Below are 15,640 nucleotides of genomic sequence, written 5' to 3'. Positions count from 1 at the left end.
AAATCATCGGATAACTCGATTTAAAATTTAAAGAGTTGTTGAAAGTTTGAAATTTTAGTTTTAATGTTGTTTTTTTTTCCTGTTGGCTATCGTGTTTATCGAGTATTGCGCGACGCGACGGTTCCTAATTTCACTCGAATGAGTGTTATCTTTCCGCTGCTTTGTTACGAATTTTTGTCCACCAATTGTATTGTTTCAGTAGTTGTAGAATAAACGAGTCGTCTGCATTCTCCACAAGGAGAGTTCGTGTTCATACACTTTGGGTAAACTTTATCGTCACATAATGAAATCGTTCGTATTGGCCGCAACGGCGATCATCCTGCTCGCCGGTATCGCCGCTGCCCACGAAGAAGACGTCCACACGGTCCAATACAACGTGGACAACTTCGAAGATGAGGTTGTCAAAAACAATCACTTCGTCATGTTCTACGCCCCTTGGTATTAAATTTCTATTTCAATTATAATCCAATTGGAAGTGATACAGGTTATACTAATCAATCGTGTTTATTTATTTCATTTAAGGTGCGGACATTGCAAACGTTTGGGACCAACGTGGGAGGAATTAGCTGAGATGCTGAACACGGAAGGCAGCAACGTACGCATCGCCAAAGTCGACTGCACCACCGATGGGGACGTCTGCAATGCCAACGACGTGACCGGATATCCGACCCTGAAGTTCTTCAAGATCGGTGAAAAGGAGGGAACAAAGTTCAGGGGAACCAGAGATTTACCCTCACTGACGACTTTCATCAACGAGCAGATTAATATGGTATAAAAAAAAATCGAGAATTGATCAAAGAATATTTTAAATTTGTTTTTTATTGTTACATTACTAGGAAGGTCATGGGGATGAAGTGCCAATTCCAAAGAACTCTGGTGGACTGACTGAGCTCACCGAAGATAACTTTGAGAAATTCGTCCAGAGTGGTAAACACTTTATCAAATTCTATGCACCTTGGTGTGGACATTGCCAGGTAAAATACTTAATTTATGGTTAAAAACTTGGATTGAATAATTATTTGTTTCGTTTAATTTTAGAAATTGGCGCCAGTTTGGGAACAATTAGCTAAGGATATTGATGCCGAAGGTGTGGTGAGGATTTCGAAAATTGACTGCACGCAGTACCGTTCGAATTGCAATATGTTCGACATCAAGGGATACCCATCGCTGCTCTGGATTGAAGATGGAAAGAAGGTGCAAATTGAAGCTGACAATTTTCAGTGCATCGTTTTTTTTTCATGATTTTTTTTTTGCTTTAAAGGTGGAAAAGTATCAGGGAAGCAGGGGTTTGGAAGAGCTGAAGGATTACGTTAACAAGATGGTCGGCACGAAAAGCACTTCGAGCGATGATATTAAGGAGGAGGATAAGGAGGAACCCAGCAGCGTCATGCTCTTGAACGGCGACGATTTCCAGCACGGCATCGAATCCGGCATCAGCTTCGTCAAGTTCTACGCCCCATGGTAATAAGCAACATTCGCGATTGTCATGAAGAGCGTATTAAAATTTAATTTAACGCAGGTGCGGACATTGCAAGCGACTGGCGCCGACGTGGGAGGAACTCGGCAAGAAGTTCATCGGTAATCCGGAGGTGGACATCGTTAAAGTGGATTGCACCCTGGAGGTGAACAAGCAGCTTTGCAACGACCAAGAGGTATGGAACAAATGAAACGACTTTTTTTTTCTTTTAACTAAGGGTGTATTTAATTTTATTTTGTTATTCAATTCGCCAGGTCGAGGGATTCCCGACAGTGTTCCTATACAAAGACGGCAAGAAGATCTCGGAGTACAACGGTAACAGGAGTTTAGAAGATTTGTTCGATTTCATCAAGAAGCATATGGTCGAGCACGACGAGTTGTAAAATGAGGAGCCGCCGAGGTTGTAGTTCATTATTACTTCTTTTTTTTTACAGAGTGTGCAGTTTTGTTGTTATACTCATTCCACACGCATTGTTCTCAATATCTGTTTACTACTTTGTTCGTGTATACTTTTGTTTAGTCGAATTATGTGTGCGTTTGTTTTCGCATTTATACCGTTTCTGCAGAATAGAACTTACTGTACGACTTTTTAAACTATTGTATTCTTGTGCGTCGGTACAATTTTTTTTTACTATTTTGCCTTTACCTTCCTCTCTCTTTTTTGAACCCTTGATATGATTAGACTATAGTTACGGTTATTGTTTTCGCGCTACGGTTTTACTGGACCACTATTGGCTGCGGCCTGTTTATCCAACCGTTGAACGGCATCTGGTTGGCGTGGACGAGCGGTCTTTCCTGGAAATTATGGCCGTGCAGAGGGAAATCGATCCTCTTCGCCGTGCCGTAGCCCCTCTGAACGACGTTCACCAGTTTGGTGTGCGGCTGGAATCCTTTCGCCTGGACGGTTACCTTGTACGTGCCAGGTGTTAACAAACGGTAGTAATCGCCGTCGTGCGCTGAAAATTCGTCAATTTCAGTAAAAGAGGCTTCTTTTATAATGATAATTGTTATAATACCTGATAGAATGTCGTGCTTGATCTCGCGCGGTATTCCTTCGGTCATGTTCGTCACGTGGACGACTGCATTGGGCACTCCCTGCTTGGTGTTCGCATCGTAGACGATCCCTTTGATACCGATGTGACTCTGCGCAACGTTTTAAAGCTCAACAACTTTTTCACATCAAAATCAATCGACGAAATGTACCTGCCACATGTAATTCATCAGAGCGTTCCTGTTGCGCTCCCATTCAGGTTCCAGACGAGACGCTGGTGGATACTTCTGGCACGACAACTCCAAAGTGATTTCGAAATCGTTGCTCGCCAGATAATTGAAATCCTGCATTCCTCCAACGAGTGCGTACCATTTGGCGCCGTTCGTGATGCCACCGTTCTTCGCGAAGTTCTCATCGTTGCACGGCTTCATATTTGGATCGGCCATGTCCGCGTGGTGCTGCGAATAAGCCTTCGCCAAATGTCTGCACAAACACAAAATCAATTTTTATTTAAAAAAAAAATACATTTAATTTGTATATTAGAAACTTGTTAAGTTGTGCATATGTTAAGTAATGAAAACTGGAACGAATTAACAACATTTTTTGTCGAAAATAATTACTAATAATAACTAATTTACTAGATAAGTCTGCAGCATTCCATGACACGAGAGTTAAAGTTCACATAATATTTGCGAACTTGCGAACTTTTTTTGAGCACTTCAAAATATGATAGAGTGAAAATCAATATTCTATAATTAAACTGGATGAGTGCATATGTAAATTAAGATAAAAGATAAAGCTACGGTGACGCAGGTAAATTTAAGCATTTTGTACAGGGTGTTCAAAATATATCTTTACGATTTTGGTTTGTCTTCAGTATAAAACGGTGTGAAAAATTGATTTAATAAATCGGTGAGTATTGTAGATGTAATACTTTTAATTAATATGTGTTTACCTGAATGTTTCATCGTCTGGTGCAGATGCGTACTCGCCGGTTTCCTTACCGGAACGGCTCAGATCGTAGGGATAATTTGCGACTAGATCTCCACCGTGCAGAGTCGCAGAGAGGACGTAGGGGATCTGCAGGATGTTGCGGATCAGGGAGCGCGTTTCCGGTTGCAGCTGCATGAATATTAAAGAGATCAGAGATGAAACATCAATCTCGAAGATTGTTGATTGAGAATAATTACCGGTTGCGTAAGGCTGTTGACTTCCTTCAGGAGATGATTGTTGTCCTCCTTGCTGAACTCCTCGTTGCTGTAGGCGATGCTATTCAAATCCGGGAAATTCCTATTGAGATCAACGGAATTGTTGTTGTACCTGCCGATGAGTTCATGCTGTCCGCCCTGCGATGTAATTCAAGATGAAGATTTGTTATTATGATTGTTGAGTTATTTTACCGTGTCCGTCGCTAGTTGCCATCCATCGGGATTCACTGAAGGCATCAGATGGATGCGGGTGTTCCGGACGAGGAAGACCACTTCCGGATTTCCTGCCCTGTACTGTTCGCACAGGTAGTGCGCGAGTTTTAGAAGGAGTTCGCGTCCGAGCACTTCGTTTCCGTGGATGTTCGCGACGTACTTGAATTCCGGATTCACTGAAAAAGTTAATAATAATAATAATTTTCATATTTTTGTTCCGAAAGTGCTGATTACGTACGGATCTGATGTCGACCCGGATGCTTGGAGAACTCGATGTAGTACAGCGGCGTTCCCAAAACTGATGGTTCGGTGAGCGTCGCGACGCGCGACACGTCCGAGCACTCTCCGGCGATGTCCTCCAGCACGAGCCTCATCTCCTCGTTGTCGTGGTGACGGAATTCGAAGGGTTTGAGGAGGCCCTGCGACCGTCCGACGAGACCCATCAATGATAAAACTGCTAGAGCGACGACTGCCGCCGCCATCCCCGTTGAAGAAGACATCGCGACTGGACGAGTTCTCGACGTTCCTCGCGGAAAATCGATGCTCGGAGGTTCGGCCGTGTGCCACCTGTTGTCGGTGCGTGGGAGCTTTTATCTGGAAATCCCTTGAATTTTCTCCCTTTTCCTCTACTCGCACTCTCTCACTGACGCACGCAGAACTACTTGGATCGATGGCACTTGGATGAACGATGAAGGAGCGTGGGTCGTCGTAGTTAATTAAACTTTGCCCAACAGCAAATACGAACAACACTTTAACGATAACCGCTTCGACAGCTATTTTTAATATGCATAGTTCACGATAAACTTGCACCAAATTCGCATCAATTTCTAGAGAAATTGCAGCAATTACCGTGCCTTCTTTTTTTTTCGTTTTAGTCTGGACTGATAACAATTCTACATTCTGTTTGTTATAAATTAGTTAAAATATTCACTATTCGAACAAACAAAGACTTTCAATTTAACAACTTCATTAATTATAATATCTACATAATCAGTCATACAAAAAAAAACATATACAGAAATAAAAAGAACAAAAGTATTTCTGCTCATAATCAATATTATTTATACTTTAATTATTACTGTTATTGCAAATAATAAATGTTCATCAGTTGTCTTAACAAGCATACATGAATTATCATCATATGAGAATAACATTCAATTTAGGAAATGAGGGTTTATTCTTTTAGTATGCATCAAAATAAACGCCAGATAAGAGTACTTCTTTTATTGTTTGCGCAATTCAGTTCAAACTGATAGAACCCGCAAAACGCTGCTCCAATTTGTTTGCAACACTTGAAATATGCAGAAATGTTGACTATTTATACATTTTCCAGGTAGACAATTTTAACAGTAAATATTTACTATCGATAATTGACGATAATCATACACAAAATATTTGTATGTATAAAGTAAAACGTAATCTACTCAATAAATAAAAATTCCTAGAGATTCGTATAAATATATAAGACGCGTTGAATAAATACCGCGTTATTCGAGGTTTAACTGTACAATTCAATTAGTTCGTATCAACACGACGTTTCACTTATAAATCTAGAACACATTTGTTCTCTCTAAAACATTCCATAGATTCCTTGTAACACGTGCACATGAATATTGATTATATTTAATTTGTTTTATTAAAATTTTATAAACATAATTTATGAAAGAAACTTAACCAAATCGAATTAGAAATTATGATTTAATTAATTATTATTTGACCTTATATTAGCGCTATTATGATTTTTAATTAAGCTAATTTAAAAATTAGAATTTTTGAAAATTGTGTAATATGTTTACAGTTGGCAATAGAACTAACTTTTTTTTGTACATGGATTTGAAAAGGTTTTTTTCTTTGATTGAGAAAAGGCTCAATAATGTCGGAGACAAACGCAACATTTGTTTTCCTAAGAAAGGATTTAACTTTATGTATTTTATTTGTGTTGTTCGAAGTCGCTTTAGCAAAAAATTGTTACATTTAATTAACTATAAATTGGTAGCATATCTGATAGAGAATCATCGCACGATTGTAACCCTTTGGGGAAATCTATCTCATATAAAGAGTTTAAGTTAGAAGGTTTGTAGCAGTTTATAGAGGCTCGCTGCTTCTTGGTATGAGTAGTTGCGTCTAATCATAATTTCTTTTATGTCTTTCTATTTGGGGTATTTTGCGATTGTGGATGGTTGTGGAGATTGGTGGAGATCCATGGTTATGAAATAGAGTAACTGTTTTGGGTAACAGTATGTAAAAAAATGTAAAATTTAAATTTTCTAAATGTGGAATAGGAAACAGCAGTGAAGTCGGTCACGAATCACGACGTTTCTGTCAAGATCGTCTTCGCCTCGATTCATAGCCAATTGGATTCTGTCATTCGGAACAATTCTTAGTTCTGTAAAATTTCTTCGTAAAACTATTCCAATAAACCAGTGAAAATGTCCGCACCCGCTCTGCCAGCACCAGTGAACGTTTCCCCATTGATCAGGGTAAGTTGAGCATGGAACATTTGTCATCAATCGATCTCGATTCGGATCCGCTGATCCATAGTTACATAACCAAAGACAGCAATCCCCCAAAAGTCCAAGAACTTAGTTAAGACTGAAATAAACAAATCGCGAATGGAGGCAACAGTAATGCATAATAATTCTCGTTTCAGTTCGGTCGTTGGGGCCTCCTCTCTGCCGGCATCCTCTACGGCATGTTCCACCAGAACAGGCTCTCCAAGAAGGAGACTGCCTTCAGGGAAATTGAGGGCAAACAGAAGGTAATCCGCGATGCTCAATTGGCTGCCGAAAAGAAGCTGGCCTCCGAGAGGGAGATGAAGAACTTGGAGGATATGATGACCACAAAGAAGTAGAGCATCGATTTGTAACTAATTATTATATCGTACATAAGAATAAAATGTAGTAAAAACACAGTAATCCATATCTAACGATGGTATTATCTTTTTGACATAGTCACTTATGTAATTCCAATTGGATTTGATTCTAAATCTTCAATAAAGCTAAATCGGTTGCATACCGACTATATTATGTAAGGTGGTCGACAGTAAGTCTGGTTGCTTGCACCTAAGTTACTTGATAATTGTAGGATTAACACATCTCGAAAAGCAGTTCTCATTCGATAATTTTAAGTTTTAAATATAAATTTTGCATTGTATATTGGATCGATGTGTTGCATAACTCATTGTTTATTTAGTTGCATAGTTTGTATGTTAGTTATTCTCACCGCCAATTGGACGGTTTCAATCAATTTAGATAATTCAAAAGCTGTAATCACTTATGCAACTTTAAAATGAAGGGCATTGGTCTATTTTAGATTTAAGTACTTTTTTTGATGCGGGGTAAGTTTAAAAACAAAGTTTTCAACAATCAATAGTGATCTAATAAGATTTTTTTATCTCGTTTCAAATTGGAATTTGATTATGGATGTTTCGCAGGGTTGGCAACCGGTTTTCCCCACCTCTGACGGAAGGCGAGTAAATAGACGGAATGGGCTGCCAACTGACGAAAAGTGAGTCAGTGCAACACGAGCAGCTGATGCGTGCTGGATGGTTTCGAAATATGTGCGACCGCGACGAACGTAGGTAATTTTGGATTGCAAATCACGCAACAACGAGCGCACGGGAGGAGACGACGATTTCCACACGGCGCAAAGAACAGGAGCTAGAAATGGCTCTACTCACCGGGACCATCGCCGTCCTGGGCTCCATCTTCTTCACGCCATTTTTGATGTTGCTCCTCTGCATCATATTCCTCGCCTCCATAGGAAAATCCATCGGAGTGCGGAGGCTGTACATCAAGCTGCTGCTGATGATCTTCGAGGTACGTTACCATCAACCTCATCTTCAAACAGCAACAACATCTTACAAAAGAAAAGACGCAAAACAAATATCAATCTTGCGAAGCGCCCTCAGAACGCACAATTGATTTAGCGTGATTGTTTTTTTTTTCTTCTGTTGTTTTTCGTTTGCATGTCTTTGCTGCCTTGATTTCGCAAATTTCTCCACGTCGACCCTAATAAATCACCACCTTTATCCACGAAATTTGCTAAATCCAGATAAGAGATTACATAAATTAGAAACACTCCAGGTTTCTTCAAATGAATTCAAGTCCATGTTCAATAATATAGCATGCATGAAACGATTAAGGCTAAATCGTCGTAGTTTTCTGCACGAGCTTCTGCAACTTTCGATTTCCATCAAAATCCAATTATGTAATAAATCCAATTCGAGTCGTCTTGTTTAATTAATTTCGACTACTGATTTCCGTCCATTCAACTCGACCAACTGTTGGAGTCACTTGCACTCCACTATTGACGTAAAATTGTATTTACTTCTCAAACAATTTCCAGAAGAAAGTTCAATCAATAGATGACTAATAAATCAATATATTTTGATGAAGCTTCAACGTTCTATATTCTATATCTATACGATTAGATTAGAAATTTCAAAGGATTCCTTAATTACACGAAATTCAAAATTTACACAAAAAAAAACGATGCTAATGAATCAAATTTCTAATTCACTTTTTACACTTGAACGGAATTATTAAAATTACTCCTTTTTTTTTACATTTCTTATTCAAATATTCGTATTTGAAAATATTCGCCGTTTTCCATACGGACTTTGGACGCCAAATAATAAGCCATAACGTATTAAAAATAATTATATGAATATTATTATGATATAAAAAAAAAACTGCCTAGAAAAGTCTATTAATATTTATTATTTCGAATCAAATAAAACAAGAGTCTCATTGAATTTTATAAACTATTGTTTTGTAGAATTTATTGTACGCATTAAGTAGATTTATCGTGGACTACGTTAGAATTCAAGGACAAAATCCGAGGCAAAAGCATTTTTTTTTAAAAGACCGTGTAAACTCTGTTTTAATGTGTACCGAAAAACGAGTCGTAATTGCATTGACCACAAAGATACACTTTTGTTTATAGTGTGTAAGAATGTTATTTGCTTTGTAAGTGATATTTAAATAGTGGTAATGAAGATTCATGTAATAATTATATATTTAAGTGTGTAGTCCACATTGAAGTCCTACGTGCATTTTGGACTACGACGATTAATCAGTTGTAATTATTAACTTTCTAAAAATATCGACGGGGCTTTGGACTTTTGTTTTTTTCGGTCAATTGTGTGCTTCACGGTGTTTTTTTGTGTCGTTATCAGACTGCAAACAGTTGGTTTTAAACTATGTAATCTTATCGTTGAATTTTTTTTGTTGTCCTCTACATAATTAATTATTATGAACTCTATGGACTTTCCCTCACTACATAGTTGTGGATGTATGTATGTAACTTTTGTACTTTGATTGGCAGGATCGTTGCGACACGCCAACTACTAAACTACGGAATCGTTGTCATATAGGCAAACAAAATATTTTTTGTTTGTTTTCACGTTGAAATTGAGCAAGCATACATTTGAACTTTGGAGCGATCCTACTCTCGTTGGGTGCTCACCGAAAAACACAGAAATGATTAATAATTGCTGTGAAATATGTTAGAAATTAGATAATTATGTTGCCTTTCATTGATCATTATTTCATTTATTTTAGTTTTGGTGTATCTAGATTGTTTTATTTGTAAGTGGGATGAAGTGTAGTAAATATTGAAATTGTGGGTGGGCTCGATTATGATTGAATGGAATTTTCAGGTCGGGTCAAGAATTTTCGGCGCTAAATATAAAATCGGTCGTCCTTGGCGGCCAAGGTTGGAGACGATGTGTTCGTTTTCTGTATAAATTAATTTGACATTTATTTTTAGTATGGAAGGGCCAACATCGAAACTGCGCAAAAGAATGCCGGATTGGCGTTGCCCGCGGAATCGGAGGACGAGAGCCACGGGTCGAGCAATAAGACGGCGGTGACGAGCCAGCAGCCGCAGATAAATGGTATGAAGAAGACGGACGTCGTCCTCACCAACGGTAACACGATAAGCCGCGACGACAAGCACATCCTCGTCCCCGATCTGAAGAACGGATCCGATGATGAGGCAACAGTCGACAAGGACGATTTCGATCTGTCCAACTGCTTCGATTACATTAAGGCCGGCATGGAGGCGATTATTGAAGACCAGGTGACGTCCAGGTTCGAGGCGGAGGAGCTGAAGAACTGGAACCTGATGACCAGAACGAACAGGCGGTACGAGTTCATCTCGTGGCGTCTGACAGTCATATGGATGTGCGGCTTCATCATCCGGTACTGCTTCCTGTTCCCGCTGCGCGTCGTCATCTGCTTCTTCGGGGTGAGTTGGTCCGTCGACGGCCGTCGCTTTTCCACTACACATATTTCAGATATTTTGATAACTTAACTTCGGTGCATCGATGATGATCATAGATCTGTTGGCTGGTTGCCTCCACCGGTCTCCTGGGCACGATTCCTGATTGTCTGGTGAAGAGACACCTAAACTACTGGTGCTACATGGTGGCATTCCGCGTGATGGCGCGCGCCCTCTCCGGAACGATTTACATTCGCAACAAGCACTTCAGGCCAAAGTGCGGGGGCGTATGCGTCGCCAACCACACCTCCCCCGTCGACGTGCTCATCCTCTCCACAGACAATTGCTACTCCCTGGTGAGACGAGACGACACGATCTACAAAATACTGCTGTTTGTCCGTCGCGGCGCTATGGGAAATCGCCTCATGTCTATTACGATTTATACGAATATGTCTTGTTGTTTGCGCCTCTTGTCCGTACCCTTATATATTATCTGTTTGCTTTTTCTCTCTCTCTCTCGTGTGTCCATCGCGTGTGCAGGTCATGTGGCTGACTTTGTGCACGGCCCTCGTAGGATACCTCGCCGATGGGCCCTTTAAGCAGTGGCTGAACAGGCGTATTTCCATCATGTGCTTTGGGATATTGTCCGCAGCTTTGTCCTCGGTCATCACGTACCACAACGAGGGAGAGAACAGGCCCAGCGCTGCCGGCATCTGCGTCGCCAATCACACATCGCCCATCGACGTGCTCGTCTTGATGTGCGACAACTGTTACTCACTGGTATGGGCTCCACTTTCAAAACGAACGAACGAAAACTCTATTATTCCATTTGTACCGTTTCGTCTGTTTGTTGTTACCGCTTTGTTTCTATTTGTTCCTCTGTTCGAAAGAGCCGAAAATCACATGAATTTGCTTACACGATAGATCGGCCAGAGGCACGGTGGATTCCTGGGCGTTCTGCAGAGGGCCTTGGCTCGTGCATCTCCGCACATCTGGTTCGAGAGATCCGAAGTGAAGGATCGGCACGCCGTTGCAAGAAAGTGAGTATTACATTACTCTCCCAATCTATTCAATCCTTATCTATCTATGAAAACATTACTATACGCTGATACGATACTACTATAAACATTTTTTTTTATATATTGCATTGCATAATCGAAAAATCTGCAATCTCAGCGTAATGCTACCACCTAAATACTTGACTTGACCTAAAATTAATTCTCAAATTGAAATGTTGTGCAATTCCGTTTTGTTCTTATCGTAATAATATAAAAATGATATATTTATCAATGTACATAAACGTTCAAAATCAGACGAAAACAATGGATTTCAATATAAAAGTTGTAACATTTAAATTTCGAAAATGAATTGAAAATGTTACTCCTTGATTGTCTCTTTAATAGAACTATTTTGCTAAGTAGCTTATAAAATTATATAGAAATGTTTGTATCACAGTGACAAAACACAAATTTAATCATTCAATTATGGAAATATATGCACAAGTGCACAAAACAAGAAAACGAGAACTCATCGTCAATTGATTGATTATTTTTATAACTAAAATAAAATAACTATCATTGATCATATTTATTAGAAAATAATAAATTTTAAAATTTCAAAATAGTTAATTTTAACAACCAACATTAAATTCGTATTTATTACTTATTTTTTAATTGCATTATTTACGTGTGTGCAAATGTGCGTCCTCCAAATATCGAGGTTTCGATTTTTAAGGTGTGCGAATAACCAGTTTTTTTTTAATATTTGTTTTTAACGCTGAAATGCCATAAATTCAATAAGAGAAATTCGCGTGAAAACGTAAAATGATACTGGGACAAGGAAAGCAAATTAAATGAATTATCGGTGAAAACGAATGTTGTTATCTCGCCAATTGTTACGTAACACGCGTGCGATGAACCGTGTGATTATTGCGTAACGCACCGCGTTATCTTCTGCATGCGAGGAGAAGTCTTCTTTCAATGTTGAAATTTCTTGTAAACCGTCTTCGATGTTCGCTAATTTCTCAGCACATAGTTTTGCTGCGCCCTAGGTTATCGCAGGTTTTGTTTGCTTTCCAAGGAACAAAACAGATGTCAATAGCAGAGTTGCATAACTATTTTTTTTTATACAAAATTAATTGCAAGAATTACTTGATTATTTTCAATTTGTTGTTTATGTTAATATCGTCAGATTATTGTAAAAATCTGTTTTTTTTTTCTCTATTGACATAAATGTGAAATTTATCTCATTTATCAATATTAATTTAAGGTTTTGACCATCATTTCTCAAGTCAAACCATTGCATATAACAAATGTTATACTTATGTAACTTATTAATTTAAGGTTTTGACCATCATTTGACGTTTGTCATGTCAATCAATTACATATTACAAATGTAACTTATCGACATTAATTTAAGGTTTTGACCATTATTTTGACGTCTGTCATGTCAATCAATTACATATTTCAAATATAATCTAACTTATCAACATTAATCTAATGTTTTACATCATTTCTCATGTCAAACCATTGCATATAACAAATGTCAAACTTATGTAACTTATCGACATTAATTTAAGCTTTTAACCATCATTTTGACGTTTGTCATGTCAATCAATTACATATTACAAATGTCATACTTATGCAACTTATCGACATTAATTTAAGGTTTCGACCATCATTTTGACATCATTTCTCATGTCAATCAATTACATATTACAAATGTCATACTTATGTAACTTATCGACATTAATGTAAGGTTCTGACCATCATTTTTCATGTTAATCAATTACATATTACAAATGTCAAACTTATGTAATTTATCAATATTAATTTAAGGTTTTGACCATCATTTGACGTTTGTCATGTCAATCAATTACATATTACAAATGTCATACTTATGGCAACTTATCGACATTAATTTAAGGTTTTAACCATCATTTTGACGTTTGTCATGTCATTCAATTACATATTACAAATGTCAAGCTTATGTAACTTATCGACATTAATTGAAGATTTTGTCATGTCAATCAATTGCTTGTTGCAACTTAAAAGGAAACGAATAGATTATGTGTCTTTGAAAAAATTGACTGATCCAAATTGATGTTGTTTTTTGTTTTGTGTCAGATTGAAGGAGCACGTGTCGAACCCATCGAATCCGCCAATTTTGATCTTCCCGGAAGGCACGTGCATCAACAACACGTCCGTGATGCAGTTCAAGAAGGGCAGCTTCGAGGTGGGTAGCGTGATCTACCCGGTGGCGATCAAGTACGATCCCCGGTTCGGGGATGCGTTCTGGAACAGCAGCAGGTACTCGATGATGCAGTACCTCTACATGATGATGACCAGCTGGGCGATCGTCTGCGAGGTGTGGTACCTTCCGCCGATGCACCAGAAGGAGGGCGAGAGCGCCATCGACTTTGCGAATCGCGTGAAGGGCGTCATCGCGAAGCAGGGCGGACTCGTAGATTTAGTTTGGTGAGTGCAACGAATATTTAAATTTAACGAACGGTTAAAAATTTATTTCTCTTTTTTTTTTTGGTAGGGATGGGCAGCTGAAGCGGGTAAAGCCGAAGAAGGAATGGATGGAGCGGCAGCAGGAGGAGTTCAGCAAACGGCTCAAAGTGGAATAATGACCAATTTGAGACGCGACAAAAGCAGCACACAACTTGTACAGCCCATAACTAAAAGAAACTACAACAAACAAACAAGCAACAACAGAGCCCTTTTCTTTTTTGTTTTTTAAATTAATTTCTTTCTAATATTATTATCATTATTATTTTAAGTTCTAATTTTATTTGATGTATATATATATATATGTATACCACGTACACAAAAACTCACAAAAATCTTCAAAATGTCACTGTTTCCTTTCTTAAACTTACGTTTTCTGCATTTATTTATTTATACAATACTTTCACTTTAGCCCCTTACAGGTTCCCACCTGACTGTTAGGTTTTTCTTATAATTTCCCTCTTGTAAATATTTTTGTTTGTTTAATTAATATTAATACTATTATTATTTTTTATCTATTAAGTATGAGATTTTTCCTAGTGATATTTTTATACAGATTACTCTTACTACCTATTTATGAATGAAAACGGCGCAGGAAGTGGTGAAGAAAAACTGAAATGTTGATGGTGACGAACGAAAATATATGTGTATATATATATATTTGTATAATTGCATACGATTTTGATTTTTTTTTTCATTATTTTCTTCTGTAATTACCGCTTCGTGTAGTTCGGATTCCGTAGTAAGTGAACAGAGACACCAAAAGAAGAATGAACCCTGGGGGAACGAAATGAATGTTGTGTTTTTGTTTTTTTTCTATTTCATAGTTTCTCCAGCCGCAAGCCTAAAGAATATTATATAATTATTATTATTATTGTTGTATTTTGGAGAAAAAAAAATTGAACAAATAAAATCGAAGACTGACCAACAACTTAGAGAACACAGTAAAACACACATGTAAGACATATATATACACACACACATATATACAAGAAAAGGAAAACAATTATATATGGTGGAATTCATTTCATTAGATAGTAGAAAACTACCTTTATCTAATCACATCCCAAAATCCATTAACTAATCTAATTAGTAACTTTATATAGTCATAACTATTAGCAGAGAGAAACTGCACAGTCTTTCGTTGTAGAAGAATAATCATATCCAACAAAATCAAATCAAAAATTGAATGTAATTAAAACGTCTTGTTTTTAAATTTTAATCATTTTTTAGTGAGTGTTATTTGCTAAATTGTTTCTTGTTTTTGACTTTTTAAACGTCAATTTTGACACATTATCAAAATAATTTGAATCATTTGATTACGAGGTTCATTTTTTTTAATTATTATAGACTGATATAGTAAACAGTTATTTGTCCAAAAATTGTATTTTTCGTATGTGTTTTATGGCATTATTTTTGTTAATTTGACAACTTTAAAAAATAATTGGAATTATTGTATTAATATATAATATTTTATTAGATAATAGTTGTAGAATAATAAGAGATAATATTGTAAGTTATATGAGCTTAATTGATATAAGCAAAATGAAATAGATAATAATTTTTTGTAAATTGTCGTTGTCAATTTGACACTTTTCAAACCAAGTCGAATCTTTGACTAATAATATTACATTTATCCTAATGTCATAAATAGTTCAACAAAAGTCACAATGCAAATGTTTTACATGATTAAGTGTTGTTACATTAATATTTACTTCAACAATGAAGCAAATTGATATTTTTTTCAAAGAAAATCAATAGGAATATGACTTTTTAAATTGATACGTTATATCAGTGGTTTCCAAACTTGATGTTACTACGCCTCCCTCAAAAGTATGTAATCATTTGGCGCTTCCCCTTTCATAAAAGGAACGCGCATTACACCAATATGGATAAGAGCACAGGAATGTATCTACACTTGCTGGATTCCCCAAACATTCAACTTTTTCGAGCATTTTTTAAAATTTGAACACGAATTACAGGCAAGCGGCTAAAATCACAGTAATATATCGAT

General features: G+C 37.3%; 4 protein-coding genes across 6 annotated transcripts; 3 read left to right on the top strand and 1 right to left on the bottom strand.

The window, feature by feature from the left end:
• The first annotated feature begins 65 nt into the window (after window positions 1-65).
• Window positions 66-2,071, top strand: LOC108563899 (thioredoxin domain-containing protein 5). The gene is made up of 7 exons (XM_017922707.1): window positions 66-438; window positions 523-769; window positions 837-974; window positions 1,039-1,194; window positions 1,262-1,461; window positions 1,520-1,652; window positions 1,732-2,071. The coding sequence occupies exons 1-7, from the start codon at window positions 284-286 to the stop codon at window positions 1,858-1,860; spliced, it is 1,158 nt and encodes a 385-aa protein (XP_017778196.1). The 5' UTR covers window positions 66-283; the 3' UTR covers window positions 1,861-2,071.
• Window positions 2,072-2,124: 53 nt separating this feature from the next.
• LOC108563898 (carboxypeptidase E-like) lies at window positions 2,125-4,663 on the bottom strand. Its single transcript, XM_017922706.1, has 7 exons — window positions 4,128-4,663; window positions 3,869-4,065; window positions 3,659-3,814; window positions 3,424-3,590; window positions 2,681-2,951; window positions 2,494-2,620; window positions 2,125-2,433 (listed from the first exon to the last, which is right to left on the bottom strand). The coding sequence occupies exons 1-7, from the start codon at window positions 4,387-4,389 to the stop codon at window positions 2,195-2,197; spliced, it is 1,419 nt and encodes a 472-aa protein (XP_017778195.1). The 5' UTR covers window positions 4,390-4,663; the 3' UTR covers window positions 2,125-2,194.
• Window positions 4,664-6,210: 1,547 nt separating this feature from the next.
• On the top strand, window positions 6,211-6,815 carry LOC108563897 (ATP synthase subunit e, mitochondrial). The gene is made up of 2 exons (XM_017922705.1): window positions 6,211-6,369; window positions 6,540-6,815. Exons 1-2 carry the CDS (start codon window positions 6,319-6,321, stop codon window positions 6,738-6,740), a joined length of 252 nt encoding a protein of 83 aa, XP_017778194.1. The 5' UTR covers window positions 6,211-6,318; the 3' UTR covers window positions 6,741-6,815.
• Window positions 6,816-7,382: 567 nt separating this feature from the next.
• On the top strand, window positions 7,383-14,011 carry LOC108563906 (glycerol-3-phosphate acyltransferase 3). 3 transcript variants are annotated; one of them, XM_017922721.1, is made up of 7 exons: window positions 7,383-7,707; window positions 9,662-10,141; window positions 10,234-10,470; window positions 10,655-10,894; window positions 11,039-11,154; window positions 13,240-13,590; window positions 13,658-14,011. In XM_017922721.1, the coding sequence occupies exons 1-7, from the start codon at window positions 7,555-7,557 to the stop codon at window positions 13,743-13,745; spliced, it is 1,665 nt and encodes a 554-aa protein (XP_017778210.1). In that variant the 5' UTR covers window positions 7,383-7,554; the 3' UTR covers window positions 13,746-14,011. The 3 variants fall into 3 exon arrangements, with proteins under 3 accessions (XP_017778210.1, XP_017778208.1, XP_017778209.1); XM_017922719.1 differs by lacking the exon at window positions 10,234-10,470 and having other exon boundaries at window positions 7,384-7,707; XM_017922720.1 differs by lacking the exon at window positions 10,655-10,894 and having other exon boundaries at window positions 7,384-7,707.
• Window positions 14,012-15,640: the final 1,629 nt, after the last annotated feature.

This window comes from Nicrophorus vespilloides, unplaced genomic scaffold (genome assembly GCF_001412225.1).
Source record: "Nicrophorus vespilloides isolate i.1.1-1 unplaced genomic scaffold, Nicve_v1.0, whole genome shotgun sequence".
In the NCBI taxonomy this organism is placed as follows: Eukaryota; Metazoa; Arthropoda; class Insecta; order Coleoptera; family Silphidae; genus Nicrophorus; species Nicrophorus vespilloides.
This window is presented reverse-complemented; position numbering and strand designations above follow the sequence as displayed.